The 19,203-nt window shown below is 34.4% G+C and overlaps 2 protein-coding genes across 2 annotated transcripts in view; one reads left to right on the top strand and one right to left on the bottom strand.

Annotated features, from left to right (window-relative positions):
• Nucleotides 1-7,769, top strand: part of LOC102519711 (L-lactate dehydrogenase C chain) — a 71,435-nt gene extending 63,666 nt beyond the window's left edge. Inside the window, exon 7 of the mRNA XM_032488895.1 lies at nucleotides 7,688-7,769. Within this exon, the coding sequence (XP_032344786.1) occupies nucleotides 7,688-7,697 (10 nt within the window). The 3' untranslated portion in view covers nucleotides 7,698-7,769. The remainder of the gene's footprint in view (nucleotides 1-7,687) is intronic.
• The window catches only part of TSG101 (tumor susceptibility 101), a 37,338-nt gene that overhangs the window by 13,829 nt on the left and 4,306 nt on the right, over nucleotides 1-19,203 (bottom strand). The window contains exons 2-6 of the mRNA XM_032488891.1: nucleotides 17,410-17,494; nucleotides 15,179-15,244; nucleotides 11,773-11,936; nucleotides 5,453-5,579; nucleotides 2,008-2,074 (exon numbers count right to left, since the gene is read on the bottom strand). Coding sequence (XP_032344782.1) covers nucleotides 2,008-2,074; nucleotides 5,453-5,579; nucleotides 11,773-11,936; nucleotides 15,179-15,244; nucleotides 17,410-17,494 — 509 coding nt within the window. The remainder of the gene's footprint in view (nucleotides 1-2,007; nucleotides 2,075-5,452; nucleotides 5,580-11,772; nucleotides 11,937-15,178; nucleotides 15,245-17,409; nucleotides 17,495-19,203) is intronic.

The raw sequence follows: 19,203 nt of genomic DNA, 5'->3' as shown, positions 1-19,203 counted from the left end.
TTATGGTTATTCTCTATGTTCACGGTTAATAATTTTTCTTGAGTAAAAAAGAAAACTTGTTTTTCTCTCAGTTATAAAATGTTATTACTGTTTGCTGCTCCCTCCACCACCAAACACTTACTTTTCTTCTCCAGGTCATCCTCATAAACCAGTTCCTTCATTTATGAAGCTACCTCCAAGCTCCCACTTCCAAATCACATGTGACCTCTCCTTTAAGGCTGTTCATTGCAGCACTTACCATTTCCTGTCTTTGCTGGTTATCAGAAACTGTTTCCTAATAGGACATGCTTGCTAGTGCACATAGCAAAACTGGAAAAACCATTCTTGACATACTTTTTAGTTTCCTTGTATACATGCTGCATGTGCTAAATAAAACTTTCAAAAGATCTTAAGATTTGAAAGACCTCACAGATCATCTAGCCCAACTTCCTAGAGCAAGAATAAATCCTCTCATATTCATTGTTTTAAAATAAAGATTCCTGGAGTGACTGATTTATTAATTCTCCTTTAGGACAAAGAGAAGAGAAAGAGGTTCTGAGGCTCTTCTGCCAAGACCTTTCATATGCAGAAAGATATAGATGGCATTTTGAATAGTTACCTTTAACAACTCATCAGCAAATTGTGAGATTAAAAGTTGTATTTCACACTCACAAAAAACCCATCAAATCTTTGAAAAACAGCTGCCTCAAAAGGGAACTTCTTACAAATAAGCTCACAAAAGGTACTTTTAAGGCTATATAAATGAGTAAGATTTACACTTTTATCAATATTTTTAAGCCTTCATTTTTATCTACAAGTTTCTTTTAAGTGGCTTTATTGTTCAGAAGTCCATTTCCTTACTGTGCTTCTAATAACCATTCCCTATATGCCCAAAGTTCCTTCTTACTAGCAATTTCCAAGGCTTATAATTTCAAGGCTTCAGACAGGATTCCATTTCTACAACTTAAATAGAAAATTGAGGGCCTCCAGAAACCTAAAACATATAGCCTGCTGATATATAACAACCATAGGGATCTTTCTCTATTGTCTCTGACATGTTCTATCTAGTCTCTGCTTACCAATCTAAGTGTGACAGAATGTTTACTACCTTATAAGCTAGTCCCTGAAAGTAAGAAAAGGCCCCAAAATAAATGTTTGCTAAATTTAACTTAAAAGATCCTGCATATGACATATGTACACATATATTTAGTTACAGCAGGTGTTCGGGAAATCTGGCTGCATTTATCTGCAAGAGTTCTATGAAGCTAACAAGAGTTAGCAGGGTTAAAATTCACTTGTTAATTCTTGTTAATTTTGAATAGCTGAAAATTTCATCTAGGTACCAAGTATATGCCAGTATTGCATTCTAAGTTAGCCCCAAGACTACCTTTGGAAAGTACTCCTAGATTATCACTGGGAAGAGTGCACATTTAAAACACAGGTGAATAATTATCTCTCACTGATTTTTCTAGTGTGTGTTATTCATAGACTAATTTCACTGTTAATTTAATTTACCTCTGTTATTATCCTATGGATAATAAAGGTTGGTAGTACATGTAGTCTATGAATGAATAAATATCACAGGGACAAGACTGACCCCATGTGAACCATTAATTCATTCCCTGTAATTTACAGAAAAGATCAGTTTTTTTAAATGGTATTAAAATATTCTTCTCTGTGGCTGAAGTCATAATTAGTATTCTGTTAACCTTTCAGCTATTTATACTGGATACACAAAGTTCTTAAAGGGAAGCAGCAAGAATATCAAGGTCTCCAAAACTAATAAGAATCATTGTCATTTCCCTACCCCTTTCCTCTCTGTAAACAGAATGGAGCTGCATTTCTCTGGAATGGAAAAAACTCCTTTTGAACTATGTACATATCATAAAATTTCACCAATAAATTGAGTTTTACCCTCTATTAAACTGCAACTAAATTTACTTTAATGCCCTAGTTAGCACCCATTACTTTTATTCTAGATCTAATAGAATTTCAAATACAACTATTCAAAAGATAATTTTTCATTACCTGGGATTGGGAGGGTAGCCAGATGGGTATGCAGAAATTCCACTCGGCATGCCTGGTATGTAGGAAGCTAAAAATAATTTTTAACATTTAAAAATAATATGCATAGTCCCAGATATAGAGGTTATCAATAAGACATACATCACCATCAAACCACAGCAAAATTTCATACAGCTGAAGAATCCAAATCTCAGTACAAAAATAAAACAAACACTCCACCCATATTAGTTCTTTACTGCAACTAATAAACACCTTCAAATCACATAACTCTAAAAGCATTAAACATGAGTTATGACAACACACATGACAATCCCAACAAGGAGTAACTGGCAAACAGGTCAACCTGGTCAGCTCTTCAAGCTCTCAAGGAGTCTATAACCTGAGACAGGAGCCAGTTCAATATGGAATTCAGAGGAAGGTAATTCTGCCCTCCTCTGGTCCAAGGTCAGCTTTTTAGAAAGTGACCTCTTTATTATATCTAAGAAATTTTTCGATATTTCTTTTAAGACTATGTTGACCGATTAGCACAGCTGGTTTTGTTGGCTTGATTGAGGACTTTAAAGGACTTCAAATTACTGTAATAAGTCCAATACAAAACTTATATTCAGCTAGACTGGTTAAAACAAAACAAACAAATCTTGGAAATACTAGGGGGAAAAAGATTCAAATCTAGCAAGCTTAAAGAATGCTTTATATACATTTTAAAGAGAACACTAATGACATAGAACTAGTCAGTGGTGCCAAGAGGCTAACCAAAATCAAGGAAGAAAAAGAGAAGAAGTTAACTTTGGCTTTATCTGGAAATGACTTGTGTGAGAATCAATTTATCCTCAGTGAAATTTTTCTCACTGAATACAATGATGAAATAGCCCTTAATCCAATAAATATTTTAGTGCCTTCATGTGACAGGCACCAGGAATTTGATTTAAAAAGAAAGAATTCCTGGCCTCAAGTTGCTTATAGTCTAGTGGGGGAGATAAACAAGCAAGGAGTGTTAAGTGCTATGACAGAGGAAGCAGAGTGCTATATATGGGATTATACAGGAAGTAGCTAATTTAAATGTAGGAGGTGGAGCGTAAACAAAAGTGATCTAGTAGATGAATGGTATAAAGGCTTGAAGGCAAAAGAGGTGCAACCTTCAAGAAATGAACTTTTAGAGCACATAATCCAAATGGGTGGCAGAAGTATGCTGGGCTCTGACCAAGGGTCTTTATCGGAACTGCTGAGCTTACATCTCCAAGTATCAGTGTTCTCTGTCTTCCTATTAGGATGAATTTATAGATGTCATAAGTAAATTTTTTTCTTAAGTATAATGAAGCTAAGATGATTTTCAATGCTATTTCAGAAAGGGAGAAAAACTCCCCAAATGTCACGATTGCAAGGTTCCATAAAACATTTTTTCTTCCCCAGGAGCAAAGCACAAAGTTGATCTTTATGAACATCAAAAGATGAGGTCACTAATTACGTGTCAGCAACATGTATAGTCAATTACTAGTTTCTTTCCCCATAATACTCTCACACACATAAAAACCACCAATTCATAGTTATAAGCAATTTCCTCATAATTATAAGCAATTTTCCTTTTCTAAGGTTCCAAAAAGCTACTAATTCAACCAAAGTCTTCAAATTTTGATTCTGGGAAACAAAAGTTATTTGAACCCAAGACTGGTAAGGAAGCAGATAATGAGGCAAAGTAATTTCAGAGCCAGAATAAAATGGAATACAGGTATGCATAATATACAGGGTTATTATAAGAATTAAATAAGAACTAATATGAAGTGTTTAGCTGTATCATAGTTCCCATTCAATAAATGTTGACTGTTACTGTTAGTCATCAAAAAATGAGGTTTGGCCATAACATTTTTTTAGTATGACTTATAGCTAGCTCAAAAGTCATCCTAAAACCAGGAGATCAAAAATGTTTATTATAATAATAATAAGAGGAAGAGGAATATAATTTCTCAACTAGGAGATAGTACTTGTTTAAGTATGGATCCAAATTTCTGGGCTATTCCTTGGTGTATGTGTGCAAAATGGAATTCAGACCTTCATTTCTTTGCAGTCATACCTGATCATAATAAATACTGTTTAAATGCATAAAAGTATTAAAACTGTAATGAATATAATAAATTAGTCTCTTTTAGTAATTTACTTATATTAGATCTAGATTGTTTAATGTGATTTATAGTGAGTGAGTGAAAAACTGAACTGTAATAGTGATCTCTTTAGTGTGGTCTCTTTCTAGAATGCTTCACTTCCAATGTCAATATAAAACTCAAAGAAACTTAGGAAGATTGTTGCTTAGGAGACTGTCTAAATTTCTGAAAGGTTACCTTTATCTTAAGTGGTAACTGGCTATGTTATTTGAGCAAATAAAAATAAATGATGAACTAGGAAATATTTGGCATTTCAAACTTAGATGAGCAAGATTATCTAATCTTGGATATTAAAGCCAAGATATTTTATTAAGATGACAACAAATTTCTGGTCCAAGAGAATCCCTAAATCTTTATTAAAATAGCTACTAAATGCTATAATCATGCTTATTCTGGGAAAGGAGGGAAAGAAAGGAAATGGATTCAGAAAATTCTTCCTGTTAAATTCCCATTCAACTTGTGAGTCAAGATGCTTCTCAAGACAGAACAAATTAAAAAGGAAAAGGATAATTTTCATCAGGAGAAAAATGAAAGCTCACATAATCTAATTTATAAGATACATAAGTTTGGTTAATTAACAATCTTAAAATTTATTTAAAAATCACAACTCAAAACACAAATCAATACAGGTTTAGTAAAGTTAAAACAAGTTAAGTACAACCAACTCTCAATTATTTAGGGTGATTTTAAAGTATCAGTAAGAATTATTTTTTAAAAAACCAGAAATAACAGAAATAATGTATACCAATCAGGGGAGAACTGATATTGACTCCATGGCCCAACCTCTCTACTCAAAGTAAAATCATGAATTGGCTGTACTAAGGAGAAGAAAACTGAGAGCTAGATAGATGTCCATTGTGTATACCCAGAATAGCTGAACATGAATGATTTAGTTGATTTTATAATTGATTCTTATCTACAACACTGATTCTGGAGTTGCAAAGAAAAGGAGAGGGCAGATTGTCTTTCATGTTAATACCTACTTCCAAACTGATCAAATAAAGCTATTCCATGGCATGCATAATAAAAACAAAAATTCTAGCTCTCTTCCAGCATTCTTTCTCCGTTTTGGAATCCAGCACACCCATAGTTAGACTTCTACCCACAAACGAAAGCCCAAATGCCAGTCTTTGTTGGGAATCTGTACATGCAGATGTGGGGCCTCAGAATACCTCCAACAAATCCACTAACTTGAAAAGCTAAAATGCAAAGTGGAGTTATTAACAAAAACATTTTTACATGGTTTTCTTTTATTTCTATGAGTTTAAAAATCAAATCTCTATTCTACTTACTATTTGGTGGCCCTGTTGCCTGGTATGGTGGATAGGATGCTGAAATAGTAGGACGAGAGAAGACTGGAGGTTCATCTCCAAACACCACAATCATGACCTGAATAAGCCCCAACAAGTCTGACTGTGGCTAAAAACAGAAAACAAATTTAAGTCAGCTACAGATTTACCTTTTGGCAAAAATGAAAAATCTGGCTATTTCCTACCTGTTTTCAACTCAGCTTGATCATTTTCAAACATGAAAATTCTGTTTAATTAATTTAATAAAGGTGATTTTGACTTTTTATGTGTAGCAAGGTTTTTGCTTCATGCATATAAAAACAGCACTAGCCAAAGCAGTATGCTGAAAAATTCAGATATTACTGTTGTTCATTTGACACCATACAGCTAACCAAAACTTGTTATATTCCCAATGGATAAATTAAGTATCTGGCACAAACTCGGGGATGGATGTAAGCAGTAGTCACAAATATTATTTAAGGCCTTTAAAATAACAGTGCTACCTTGGAAACACATGTTCCCAGATTAATTTTTATTAAAGACAGTATTATGAACTCTGAAATTACAGATAGATTCCATTTTAGAAATCACTAGATTGTTGTTCACGATACTAAATGTTAAAGGATCCTTCCTTCAATACCACAGTTAGTAATAAAGTGCCTGTATCCCATAAAGGTTGCTAAACTTTTCTCTCAAGTATCTACTGATCACTAATTTAAGACAAACTATGCTAGGCAAAGTTGTTCAAGCTGGCTTATCTGATGGTTCCATTTTCAACCTTACTATATTTTGTGTATATCTCATCTCATATACTTCATTCATGAGTTCATTAGGTTCTGAAGGATTACTCAGTCATCTTGATCAGCTAATCTTCTTCATGACTTCCCCTTCTCCCAAAAGAAGAATTCACTAGCAGTTTTCAACTTTCCAAAGCACCAATTCTGTTCAATTCTGTCCCAGTGCATGAACAATGATAATAGATAACATTTCAGAAAGCTTCTTATGAAAGCTTGCTGATTTCCACTATCCCAATACCTTCTTATGTTTGTCTGTGAACTTATTTGCTAGGACTGGGAGTAAGCATGTACAGTATCTGTGTAGCACCAAGGAGTGTGGGCTGGAGATTGTGGCTGGTGTGGGGGGGAGGGTCACTATTGAGACCACGTTTTAATCTCTTGTTAACTGTTCAGTCCAACAGAACTCCCAACTAAATCACAACCTTATGCATTTTAAAAATTGAGATATAATTCACATATCGTAAAATTTAGCTTCTAAAGGTATTATAGTTCAGTGGGTTTTTTTCCATTACCACTATCTAATTCCAGAACATTTTTATCATCCCCAAAAGAAACCTGTACCCATTAGTAATCACTTCCAATTTCCCGTTCCCCCCCAGGCCTGGTAACCATTAATCTATTTTATCAATGGATTTGCCTATTCTGGACATTTCATATAAATGGAATCATATAATACGTGTCTGGTTTTTTTCACTTAGCATAATATTTTCAAGGTCCATTCATGTGGTAGTATAAATCGGTACTTCATTTATGCAGTCTTAGAACCATAGTTTTGTCAGGACAAGTTTTATTTAATTTAACATTCTACTTCTTTCATACTAAAGTCTTTGAAGGAAGAAAAATTAATCTAATCTTAACATCTATTTCCAGGCCTATTATAAAGCAATAGGTCATGAATATTTCAGAATGACAAATAACTAATTCAGAATGATACAGGACATGAAAAAAGTAGCAAGAATACTGCAGTTTACTTTAGCTCAAATGCCATATCTTTATAAAATTGCTTTCCTATTGAAAACTGCAAACTTGCTTTCTTTTCTATCCCTTTTTGTTTACATTTCCACAAGCAATGAAAAGGTAAGATTTTACATTCTAAGCAGAATGCGACACATGTTCAGGATCAGTGTAAGAACAGGATAAGCAGCAGCAGCCCTAACGTATGTTCTGTGTCATGCTAGACACTGCAGTAGCCTCCTGTGTGGCTTCTAGTCTTCCTTATTATGGCCGAGAATTTCTATAAAAGTTCACACTCCCCCTTTCATAATACAGAGGTGGTGCTGAGAATCAGTTACTTAGGATGGAAAGACATTTTCCAGTCCTCCTTGCAACTAGTTTTTAACCAATGGACCATAAGCAGCAGAGATTTAACTTCTAAGCCAAGGTAGGTAAGGAGGAGAGCACTCCTTCACCAGCCTCTCTTTGCTTGTCTTCCTTGATGCAGAGGACTCTGAAGTCCTGGGAGATGGTGGCACCATAAATTGGAAAAAGCCTGGGTCCCTGAAGCACCAAGTGGAGGAAAGCTGCCTGCCAACGAGGAACACTCCAGTGAACAATTATCAAGGCAAGAAATTTCCAGTGTTAAGTCTCTAGCATTTTGGGGTTTGTTTTAGGGCAGCTAGTGATTTTTAGTCAGAGAGCTAACTGATGTATTTCTCTAGTACACTTCAGACATTATACCTAATAATCATTGACTTTAATACCCACTCTTGTTCAAAAATCTAAAATGACTCCTGATTGCCTTTAAGGGACAAAGTCCTTAGCTAACAACTAGGATCTTCCATGATAGAGCCTCAAACACCAAATTTAGCTGACATTATGTCTTTTTTGTTAGATTTGTCGAATATTTCATACATACAGAAATGTATAAAACATATCTAACTTTAAAGCATAACAATATAGAAAATACTTGTGCAGCCATCATCCAGATTAAGAAACAAGACTGCCAGGAAATCTTAGAAGTCCCTGACTGCATGCCCCTCTGTCTACTCTTGAGGTAACCACTTCTCTGACGTAGGGGATAATCATTCTTTTCTTTACTTTAAACATATTACCTTATAAATGATTTTCTAAACAGTAAGTAAATTTGCCTGTTTCTGAATGTCATATGAATTAAACTGTACATTCTATTGAGACATGTTTCAGCAATGCTTGTAAGATACATTCCTGTTAAAGAGGACAGTTATAAATTCATTTATAATTTATTTAATTTATATTAATATAATTTTTATATTTAATTGCTGTATGGTGTTCCACTGAAAGAATATACAACTTCTTTATTCATTCTCCTGTTGTTAACAGTCATCTGGGTTATATCCAGTCCTTGATTATTTATGCTGCCATGAACATTATTGCAATGTTTCCTAGTATATATATGCACAGGTAACTCTTGTGCGGTGGTTCTCAACTAGGGGAGCTATTTTTGCCTCCCAGTGAATATGTAGAAATGTCGAGACATTTTTGGTTGTCACAACTGTGTGTGTGTTACACTACTGGCATCTTGTGGATAAAGGCTAGGGATCCTACATCCTATAATGAACAGGATAGCCCTCCCATTAAATACACAATAAAGAATTATCTGGCCCATAATGCCAGTAGCACTGAGGCTGAGAAACCTTGTTGTTGTGTATATACCACGGAGTGGAAATGCACTTAACAACTTTACTAGGTAATGCCAAACTAATTTCCAAAGTAGTTGTGTTAGTTTTACTCCCATCATCAGTGCCTAAGAGTTCCCTTGCTTCACATCCTCTCTAACCCTTGGTGTTGTCAAATGGCAAATGTGATACATATATAATGGTATCTCATTATGGTCTTAATTTACATCGCCCTCATTACTAGCATGGTTAAACATCTTTCCATATGTTTACTGGCCATTAGGACTTCTCTTTTGTGAAGTACTTGTTTAAGAGTGTCATCTAGTTTTCTATTGAGTTTCTTTCTTTTAATGATTCCCTGAAGTTATTTTTATGTTCTGGATATTATACTGTTGGAGATGAGTATTACAAGTATATTCTTGCAATTTGTGGTTAGTCTCCTCACACTTTTTAATGTGTCTCTGATGAACAGTTCTTAATTTGCATAAACTCAAGGTAAAATTTAGTAGTCTTTTCCTTTATAGTAAAAGCTTTGCATCTTGTTTTAAAAAACCTCACCTACTGCAAGAACCTGAAGGCGGTCGCCTACATTGTTTTCAAAGTCTGATCTTTTTGCCTTTCACAATCTATCTGAAAGTGATTTCTGTGTACTATACAAATAGCAATTTAACTGTTCCAATTCCATTACTGAAAAGTTAACGTTATCTGCAATGATCTGCTATGATACCACGGTTACACATCAAGTGCCGATATACAGACATACCTCATTTTATCATGCTCACTTTACTGTGCTTCACAGATACTGCGATTTTTACGAATTGAAATTTTGTGGCGACTCTGCATTGTCAGATGATGGTTAGCATTTTTTAACAATAAAGTATTTTTTAATTAAGGTGTGAACATTTTTTTAGACATAATGCTATTGCACACTTAATAGACTACATAGCATAGTGTAAACATAAACTTTTATATGCGTTGGGAAACTGTACAATTTGCATCAATCACTTTATTGCAGTATTTGCTTCATTGTGGCGGTCTGAAATTGAGCCTCCAAGGCGTGCCTGTATAGTGGGTCTTTTTCTGAGTTCTTTATTATGTTCCATCTATCCATTTTAATATTCCTGTGACAACTCCATACTATCTTAATTACTAGTTTTTAAAAAATATATTTTGATATCTGCAGGGCAAGTCCCTTTCACTGTATTTTTCTTGGCTATTCTTAATCTGTATTTACATATAAATTTTAGATTTAGCTTATCAAGTTCACAAAATTAACAAATACACAAAGAAACAAAAATTTCTGTTAGGACACAGATCAATTTGTAGAGAACCAACATTTTTATAATACTGAGTCTTCTAACCCATGAATAAGGTCCTCTTTCCTTTGACTTAAGTCTTCTCTAATATCTTTCAATAAAATTTAAAATTTTCTCCAAATGGACTTGTACATCTTCTGTAAGGTTTATTCCTAAGTCAACAGCTTTAAAAATATATAAAGTATTCATTCACCAGTTCATTAATTCTCTATTCTGCTGAGTCCAATCTGCTACTAAACCCATCTATTGAGTTCTTAATTTCTATTACTGTATTTTTCAGTTCTAAGATTTCTACTTAGTTTGTTTTTAATATAATTCTCTATCTTGAACATACTAACCACAATTATTTTTAAGTTTGTATCTGATAACTGAGATATCTGGGGATGGTTGTGTCTTGCTTCTATTGTCTTTTTTTCCCTCTTTGTCCTGTCTCATGATGTACCCGGTAATTTTAAATTGTATGCTGGACACTGTTCATGAAAAATTATGCAGGCTGTATATATTATATTCCTCCAGCAAGGACGTTCACTCTATCCTCTGGCCAGCAGATATTGTGAGAATCACGTTAATATAATCAGGGCCTGAGCTGATTCAAGGCTTAGGTTTTCTAAGGCTCTTTCTGCCAAGTTCCCACTCCTGGGGTGTGTTCCTCCAGTGGTGCTGACTAAGAGCCTAGGATATTTATTTAAACCCCTCTTCCTTGATAAGGTTCAGAACTCCTATTACCTCTTCAACCTGGTACTGCTGAGAATTTGGCTGTGTTTTTCAAAGCCTTTTTAAAACCTTAGCTTTTTAGCATCTTGTCTTTGAAGTTTAGGAATTCAGCATATCCACTGAGGGGGAAACTCAGATTACCTGGCTCACTTCTTTGTAGCTTCCTTTTCTCCCAAATCCTGGCTCCTAAAGTATTGGTTGCCTCGCAAACAGAACAGCAACTGTTGTCTTTTTAGCCTTGTGAGACTGTTAGAAACTCTACAGACATCTTTGCCTCTAGGTAAGGCCTTCTGCCCAGATTCTCAGCCTCTCACCCTGTACCACCAAGATCAATAAATACTCTTAAGGAAAACACGCCGAACGCTGACTCATCTCTTTGCAGTTCCCTTCTCTATGGGATCTTAGCCCTGCAAGTCCTAATTGCCTCAAAACAGGTCTCCAAAGCCCCAAAGCCCTGCACAGATGTTTTGTGTACTTTGTTTCCCTTTTCCAGTTTTTTAATAGGAACTCCCAGAGCTATACTATGAGAGGCAGAAACAGAAGTTTCTTATTACTATTACTTCTTGATAGGAACACTTTGAGTAATGAGATTTGAACAGTTTCCCAAATTTATGCCACCATATCTTTAAAAATGCATTTCCAATATGTGAAGTCTGTCTAGTCTTAAAAGGTTCAACTCAAGCAAAGAAAACAGTGACTATGCATATTTTGTAAACTATGAAGCTCTACATAAATATATTTCTTTTGGAGAGCCTTTTCTAATTACCCAGCTCAGTGATTAGTGATCTTACATGAATTTATCTATCCTCCTTGGAATCTTCTTTGAGTGTTAACAAAAAGTAGATGCTAGTGAACAAAATATATAAAATACAATAAATTCGCAGAATACTGTTGATACTTACGTGTTTCCATTCATGTAGATAAGGAAGATATATCTTCCCATTAGCATCCACATGCTTTCCTGTTTTAATAGTCATTGAACTAGTAGGCTTAACAAAACAGATAGGGGGATTATATGGGTATGTGTCCAGCAGCCACAGGCATATTGGAATATTATATGTATTACCTGAGAGAGAAAGAGAAACTTCAGTTACTCTATTTTTATTTTTCAGTAATGGCTTAGGAAATAAGCAAGAAAGAGCTACAACTAAGCAACACTTTAAAAAAAATTACAACAAATATTTTATGCTTCAAGGTTCTGTTTAAGTGCAGTTTCTCAATTTTCAGTTTGTAAAATACGTCAGCAGGATTAAGGAGCTAATTGATCACTACTCTGCCAGCGACTGCTTGCTGCTGTAAAAACTTTATTCACAAATTATCTTTTGGTTTAAGCCATTCTCTGTTATTTGACTCTTGCCATTTCAGTTAATAAAGTTCACTGGGAAGGCATGTAGAAGGAAGACCATTATGGTGTCCTATCAGAAAGTGATACAAACTGGACTTGAAATTCGCTTGCCAAAAGCCAGACTGTAAGACCTAATCCAACTGCCAAGCAGATGCTGATTAGTGTCCACAGCTTGACCAATCAATATGGCATTTTCAGTAGTAGTTTCAGAATCAATGATGTCATCTCCTCCTCTTTGTTTTATGTAGTAGAATTTCTCTCAGTTGACGAATCTGACTACGTATGGTCAAACTGAACAGTATTTCAAAGGCTCCAATAGAGTTAATATTAAACATAAATCAAAGATTTTTCTTTGAAGCAACCATTTGAATCACCTAACATAATTCAGATACATTTCCTATCTCCCTTAGAAATAGTTTTACTTCATAAAAGTATATACACATAAATTTCAGTTTAAGAAATTAGTCATGGGACTTTGGATTTATTTCACACAAAAGTACTTTTACAATGGAAAAAAAAAATCCAAAAGTATATACTAATACATAAAACAGTTTTATTTCCACCACCCAAAATTCTTTGCTTTGTGCAAATGAAGAATTCTCCAGAATTACTTAGGCTTAGGAACTATGCCATAAGAAAAATAGTGAAGGAACACAGGTTTAGCTTAGATAAAATTTATGTGTGTGTGTAAAAGGGAACCCTTGTACACTGCTGGTGGGAATGTAAACTGGTACAGCCACTACGGAAAACAGTATGGAGACTCCTTAAAAAATTAAAAATAGAACTACCATATGATCCAGCAATTACACTCCTGGGTATCTGAAGAAAATGAAAACATTAATTTGAAAGGATATATGCACCCTATGTTCACTGCAGCATTATTTACAATAATATTCCAAGGTATGGAAGCAACCTAAGTACCCACTGATAGATGATGGATAAAGATGATGTTGTATATATGCAAAGTGGAAATTCCTCAGCCATAAAAAAAAGAATGAAATCTTGCCATTTGTAACAACAAGGATGGACCTAGAGTGTATTACATTAAATGAAATAAGCCAGACAGAGAAAGACAAATATTGTATGATTTCACTTATATGTGGAATCTAAAAAACAAAAGAAATAAACAAACACAACTAAAAAGAAATAGACTCATAGGTACAGAGAACAAATAGTAGGTTGCCAGAGGGGAGGAAGGTGGGAGTAAAGAAATGGGTGAGGGAGATTAAGAGTTACAAACTTCCAGCTGCAAAATAAATGAATTATGGGTATGGGGGATTTAATCAAAATTATGTAATGTTCTGTATGGTGACACGTGGTAACTAGACTTATTATGGTTATCATTTTGAAATATATAGAAAAATCAAATCACCACGCTGTGTAACAGGAACATAGTGTTGTAGGTCAATGATACTTCAAAAACAAACAAACAAACATAGAAAAAGAGATCAGATTTGTGGTTACCGGAGGCAGGGACTGGCGGGGAGGGGAATCGTAGGAAGGTAGTCAAAAGGCACAAACTTCCAGTTATAAAATATTACTAAGAATGTAAGGTACAACATGATACGTGTAATGAACACTGGTATGTGTTATATATGAAAGCTGTTAAGAGAGTAAATCCTAAGAATTTTCATCACAAGGGAAAAATATCTTTTTCTATTTCTTTAATTTTATATCTATAAGAGATGATGAATATTCACTAAACTTACTGTGGTAAATCATTTCTAGAGGTAGGAAGTCAAATCATTATGCTATATACCTTAAACTTATATAGTGCTGTATTTCTTTAATCATGTCTACCAGTTTCCTGTTTCCCTCTTCCCCACATATCTATTTCCCTCACCAGAACTTACTTCCTCAGGGCAAAGGCAAAGTCAGTAACAATGAATTTTACTTGACCCTCTCTAAATTTATCATATATGCTCTACAAAATACTGATGCTCTAGTGTTTTTTCCCCTCTGCCTGGATTGTCCCTTCTGTTATGAATGGTTGCTCATCCTTTAATACCAAGTTTGAATGTTATTTCTTCCATGATTTTCCCATGTGTTCTTGTTCTCTATAATCTCATAGCATCTTTATATTTTATTATTCTATAGCAGTTATAGAATACTGTAACTATCTATTTATTGTTTCCTCTATTTGTGTATGTTCTTCCAGAGAAAGTACATCCTTCATTTACCTTTGTATCCAGAGCCCCTAACCCCTATGCATAGCAGGTACTATGTAAAATCAATGGGTAAGTTACAGAGACACAGCTCTTAGCTAATTGCCAGGAATAATTAACAAACAGAGCTGTTCAAAAACAGAACAGATGCTCATGAAGCTGAATGCTCCATTATCATGGCAAGTATTCCAGCAGAGGGTGGCTGACTGGCTAATAGAGACATAATTTCCCATTATCAGCATTACATTCCTAAATAATAGTTATTTTTGGTATCTCTTTATTATATACCAGGCTCTGTGCTAAGTCCATTACATACATTATCACAAATGAATTCCTTTTTGAGTCAGGTACTATTATCCAAATGTTACAGACTACCATTGCCACAAAACTAACAGATTACAGAGTGAGAACTAAAACCCTACTATGCCCTGACTGTAAAGCTTCTATCTTAGCCACTATACTATACAGCATCCCACTGTGAGATAAGTCTGAATATGGTGGGAAGCTAAATTAGGAGGCATCTAAGATCCCTTTCTAGTTCTAAAAGTCTCTGATTTTACTAAACTAAACTCTTCCAGTGACTGAGGCACTTATTTGTTGACACAGCTTGTTAAAGAAGTGGAAAAAAAGCTGAAAATATTAAGTGCTGTTGCCAAATGAAGTTCAATTAGAAGTTAAAGTCTCTATATCATCATGAAAGTCATGAGAAAGTAGGCTTAATTTACTTATAATTCTTTGGCAACTAAATGTGATTTAAAATGCATCTATGCTGGAACATAAATCATATAAGACATTTACCTCTATAAGGCACAGGAATTGTTCCAGTGAGGTTCATTAGTTCCCTGGAACTGCCATCATTAAAAACTGAAAGGAAAGAAAATGATTTAATCAACGAGCATTTCCACAGATACTCCCATATAAGTTATTCTTTCAGAAACACTGGTGAAAACTCATTATTACCCTTGAAAAGGACTAACTTGTTAATGTTCATACATTTTATCCAATAATAAAGTATCCTTTGTTGGTTCACTTCATGGGATCAGCATTTGAATGAGTAAAGAAAAGATGCTATGAATTACTTGGAAAAATAAATGTGAATACTACAGTCCCAATAAGTATGCACTTTGGGTCCCCAACCAATGATTATAAAATTACTTAGAAATCACTCTTAACTGATACCATATTAAATGTTAACCTAATAGCATTAAATTTTAGATTTCTTAGATATTTATCCCCATTCACTGTCATTCTCAATCCCAACATAGTATTAAACCACAGTATTAAAAAGGAAAAAAATTTCCAGGCAAATCAGACATCTTCTTTTAATACAAGTATTTCTCACATCACATTAAGTTTTCCTACCTATAACTGACTGATTAACTAGGGCACATGATTTGTATTACATGGACTGCTATTATCTGTAATAATGATTTGGAATTAACACCGTACCACATAGGGGAAAGGCTGTAATGTGCAGTACGAGAACACAGAACTATACTGTTGACCTCAATTCTTTTTAAAAATTTTTAATTTTTTTTTAAAAATTGGGGGGGGGATTAGGTTTGTTTGTTTAAATAGAGGTACTGGTACCTCGTGCTGCTAAGTACACATTCTACCACTGAGCTATACCCTGTCCTCCACCTCAATTCTTTTACCTATATTGACAGCTATAAACTGTGCTGTAATTTATTCTGATTCTGTGCTTTTTTAAAAAGACCACCTTATTTAATTTTAGGGTTATATTTACTCTAAAATAATGTTGATAACAATGATTTAGAACTTGGTCTAGCCATATAAAGTTATGTTCAATGATGCTGGAGTCTTTGTCAGTTTTTATGAACATATTTATTCTTTTAGTATTCAGTAAAAACTATCTGCTTACCATAATGTTCTAGCCCTAGTTTTATTCCCCCACTGAAGCCATTTTAAAATTAACTCTAATTTTGGTAATAAATGTTTTTTTGCAGATCTAAATACCATAGTACAGTCTGTGGCCAGGAGGCAGAATTGTGCCCTAGATTTGGGAGAGGACTTCCAGTTCATGTCTTTGTTGTTCAAGAAATTCAGGACTGATTCCCATCCTGCTGTCTCCCACTTCTGTCACCAGGCTGCTGTTTAAAAAGCCGTAGGGGTGAGTGGAGTTTAGAGTGAGAGTCTCAGCTACAAAATTCAGCTCTTTGCCCTCATCACCAAGGGTCTCATAATGGGCAGGAGGCAGCATGGGTTGTCCCGGCCCTGGCACATTAGGTGTTTACAAGGAGACAGAGTTGGAGAGATTATGTTAGGATTAATGGGGACAAAAAGACTATTAAAAAAAAAACTCTAAATATTGTAATTTCTTACTTAAATCTCAACTTTATTTCGTCTCAATAGAAAGTGTACACAAACTGTAACCTACCTACTCTACAGAATTAAGGACACTAGTTTTTAAGTGTTTTCTTCATCCATAAAATGAAAAGAATAGTTTAGAATATAGTTTTGCAAAATGTGTTCTTAAGAATATAAAGGGATGCTCTGGGGAGGAAAAAAGAGGTTCACTAGTTAATTAACTTCAGAATATACTGAACAACATATTCTCTTCTCTCCCCTCTTGGTGAGGCACAACACATTAGCATATTAAAGGCTCTGAGAAATCTTGCTGCAAAGAAATCCATTTAATTTTGTTTAATTTATAAGTATTTCAAACTTAACCACAGACTCCCCTCCACCCCTTCAAGCAACATTCTTCACAACTATGGATACTATTTTGGGAAATGATGGACTAAACTATCATTAACATCACCTCTAGGTCTAAATTTACATAGTTCTATGTTACAGTAGTATTTTAAAACTTAAAATAACTAAACAAATATAAGATGCCATAATTAGATTTTGTAATTTCCTATCCTCCAACACTTTTTTTAGGTGAGAGTTCAGACCTACAATGAAAAAAACCAACAAACTTAAAAGGAAAATGGGAAACCTATAATCATTAATAAAAACAGTAAACTCAACGTACAGTACGTGATACTTTTATTATATAAACTCACCATATGAATCCAATACAGGTTTGAGATCTTTGTATAAAGTAATAACATTGATAGTTTCACGTACAGTTAGGTCTCTGTATTTGTACTGAAAAGGAAAATCACAAATGAATTTAGTTTAAAACTAATGCACATATTTTACTGCTAGGTTAGTTTTCTTAAAATTTTATTTTCTTAATAGCATTTTTCTTAAAAGTATAATGGTTCTGACTAATCATTAACATTAATTACATAAAGACTGAAAGAACCTCAGTAGCTTTCTCTCCTGCCATATATTCAAACCTTTACCTCCATTTTAGCTTTTTCCAACTTAAAAGGCCCTCTGCCAAATCAAACCTTAGTCATTCTTGAAGACCTAGCTTACATCTCTTTCCCTCTTCTTAGTGAATACTTCTCCAGACTTTCCTTTAACCCATAATGATCTCTTCCTTTCCAGCATTTATTGTCAATACCAACTATTTTGTAATTTATCATTTGTTATATTTTATTCTCATACTCCTGCCTTCTACCACTCCAGTCCAGGAAAACTAGGAATCTGGTGTACACACTCTTGGTAGATTAGGAAATCAGGAGATGGGGATCCCCATCTGGTCACAACACAATGAAGCTCACCAGTTGACAAGCTCCATTCGTGTATACAAAGCTTTCAATCAGCTTTTAGTGCTTCTTTCTTAAAAAGGAACATCCAGCTACTCCAAAAAAAAAAAAAAAAAAAAAAAAAGGCTGCAAGAAGCACATCACTGACTGAAACAAACAGAAAGGAAGTAAGAATAAAAATACAAGGAGCAGAAGAAAATTTAAAAAGAATTAGGATTAATGACTTCAAAGAAAGAAGAAATGATACCATATCCATGAAACAAGAACACTCAGAGAAGACTCTTGGATATAAAAAAAAGGGAGAGTAGAAACAAAAGATTCAATAGAAGGATTAGAATATAAAGTCAAAGAAATCTCACAGAGACCAGCACAAAGAGACAGTGACAGACAGTAAGGGAGAAAATACAAGAAAAGTTAGGCAATAAATCCAGGAGGTCTACTCAAAGGCATCTCTTCTGTCCTGAAGCACCAATTTTTCCATGCGATGGGATCAGTACTATTAGCACAAAAACACTTTCTTCGTTCTCCTGTGTTATTCACACAAACACATTCCTGACCACTCTTCCCCCTCCATTTCAACCAAACTTCTCTTAGTGCCCCTTTACAACAAAAACTGCAAGGAGCAGCCTACCTTTGCTGTCTGTGATTGCCCTCTTCCTGTTCTCTCTACTTAAAACTTTTTATTATGGAATACTTCCAGCATATCCAAAAGTAGAATAGTATAAATCCCCTGCTTCAACAATATACCCAGCTTCAACAACAATCAGCTCATAGCCAATCTTATTAATCTACATTCTCATTCACTTTTCCCTCCTCCTGTATTATTCTGAAGCAAATTGTAATATCATATCCTATCACTCATGAATATTTTAGTACATATCATTAAAAGAATGTAAAACAATAAGCCCATGATACTAGTATCCCACTAAAGTAATCACTATTTCCTTATTATCCTTTCCTCATCAAATACGCAGTTTCATGTCACTTTTTGGTTTGTTTGAAAGAAAAGCCAAAAAAAGACCACATACTGCAATTTGTTAAAATGTCCTTTAGGTCTCTTTTAATCTATAGATTCTCTCCCACCCTCTTGTTTGATAATAGCTTTATTGAGATATAATTCACATACCATATAATTCACACATTTGAAGTGAATTACATAAAGTTCAGTGGTTTTTAGTACATTCAGGATTATGCAACCAC

This window comes from Camelus ferus, chromosome 10 (genome assembly GCF_009834535.1).
Source record: "Camelus ferus isolate YT-003-E chromosome 10, BCGSAC_Cfer_1.0, whole genome shotgun sequence".
Taxonomy (NCBI): Eukaryota; Metazoa; Chordata; class Mammalia; order Artiodactyla; family Camelidae; genus Camelus; species Camelus ferus.
Note: the sequence above shows the minus strand (reverse complement) of the source record. Positions and strands in the feature narration are given on the sequence as shown.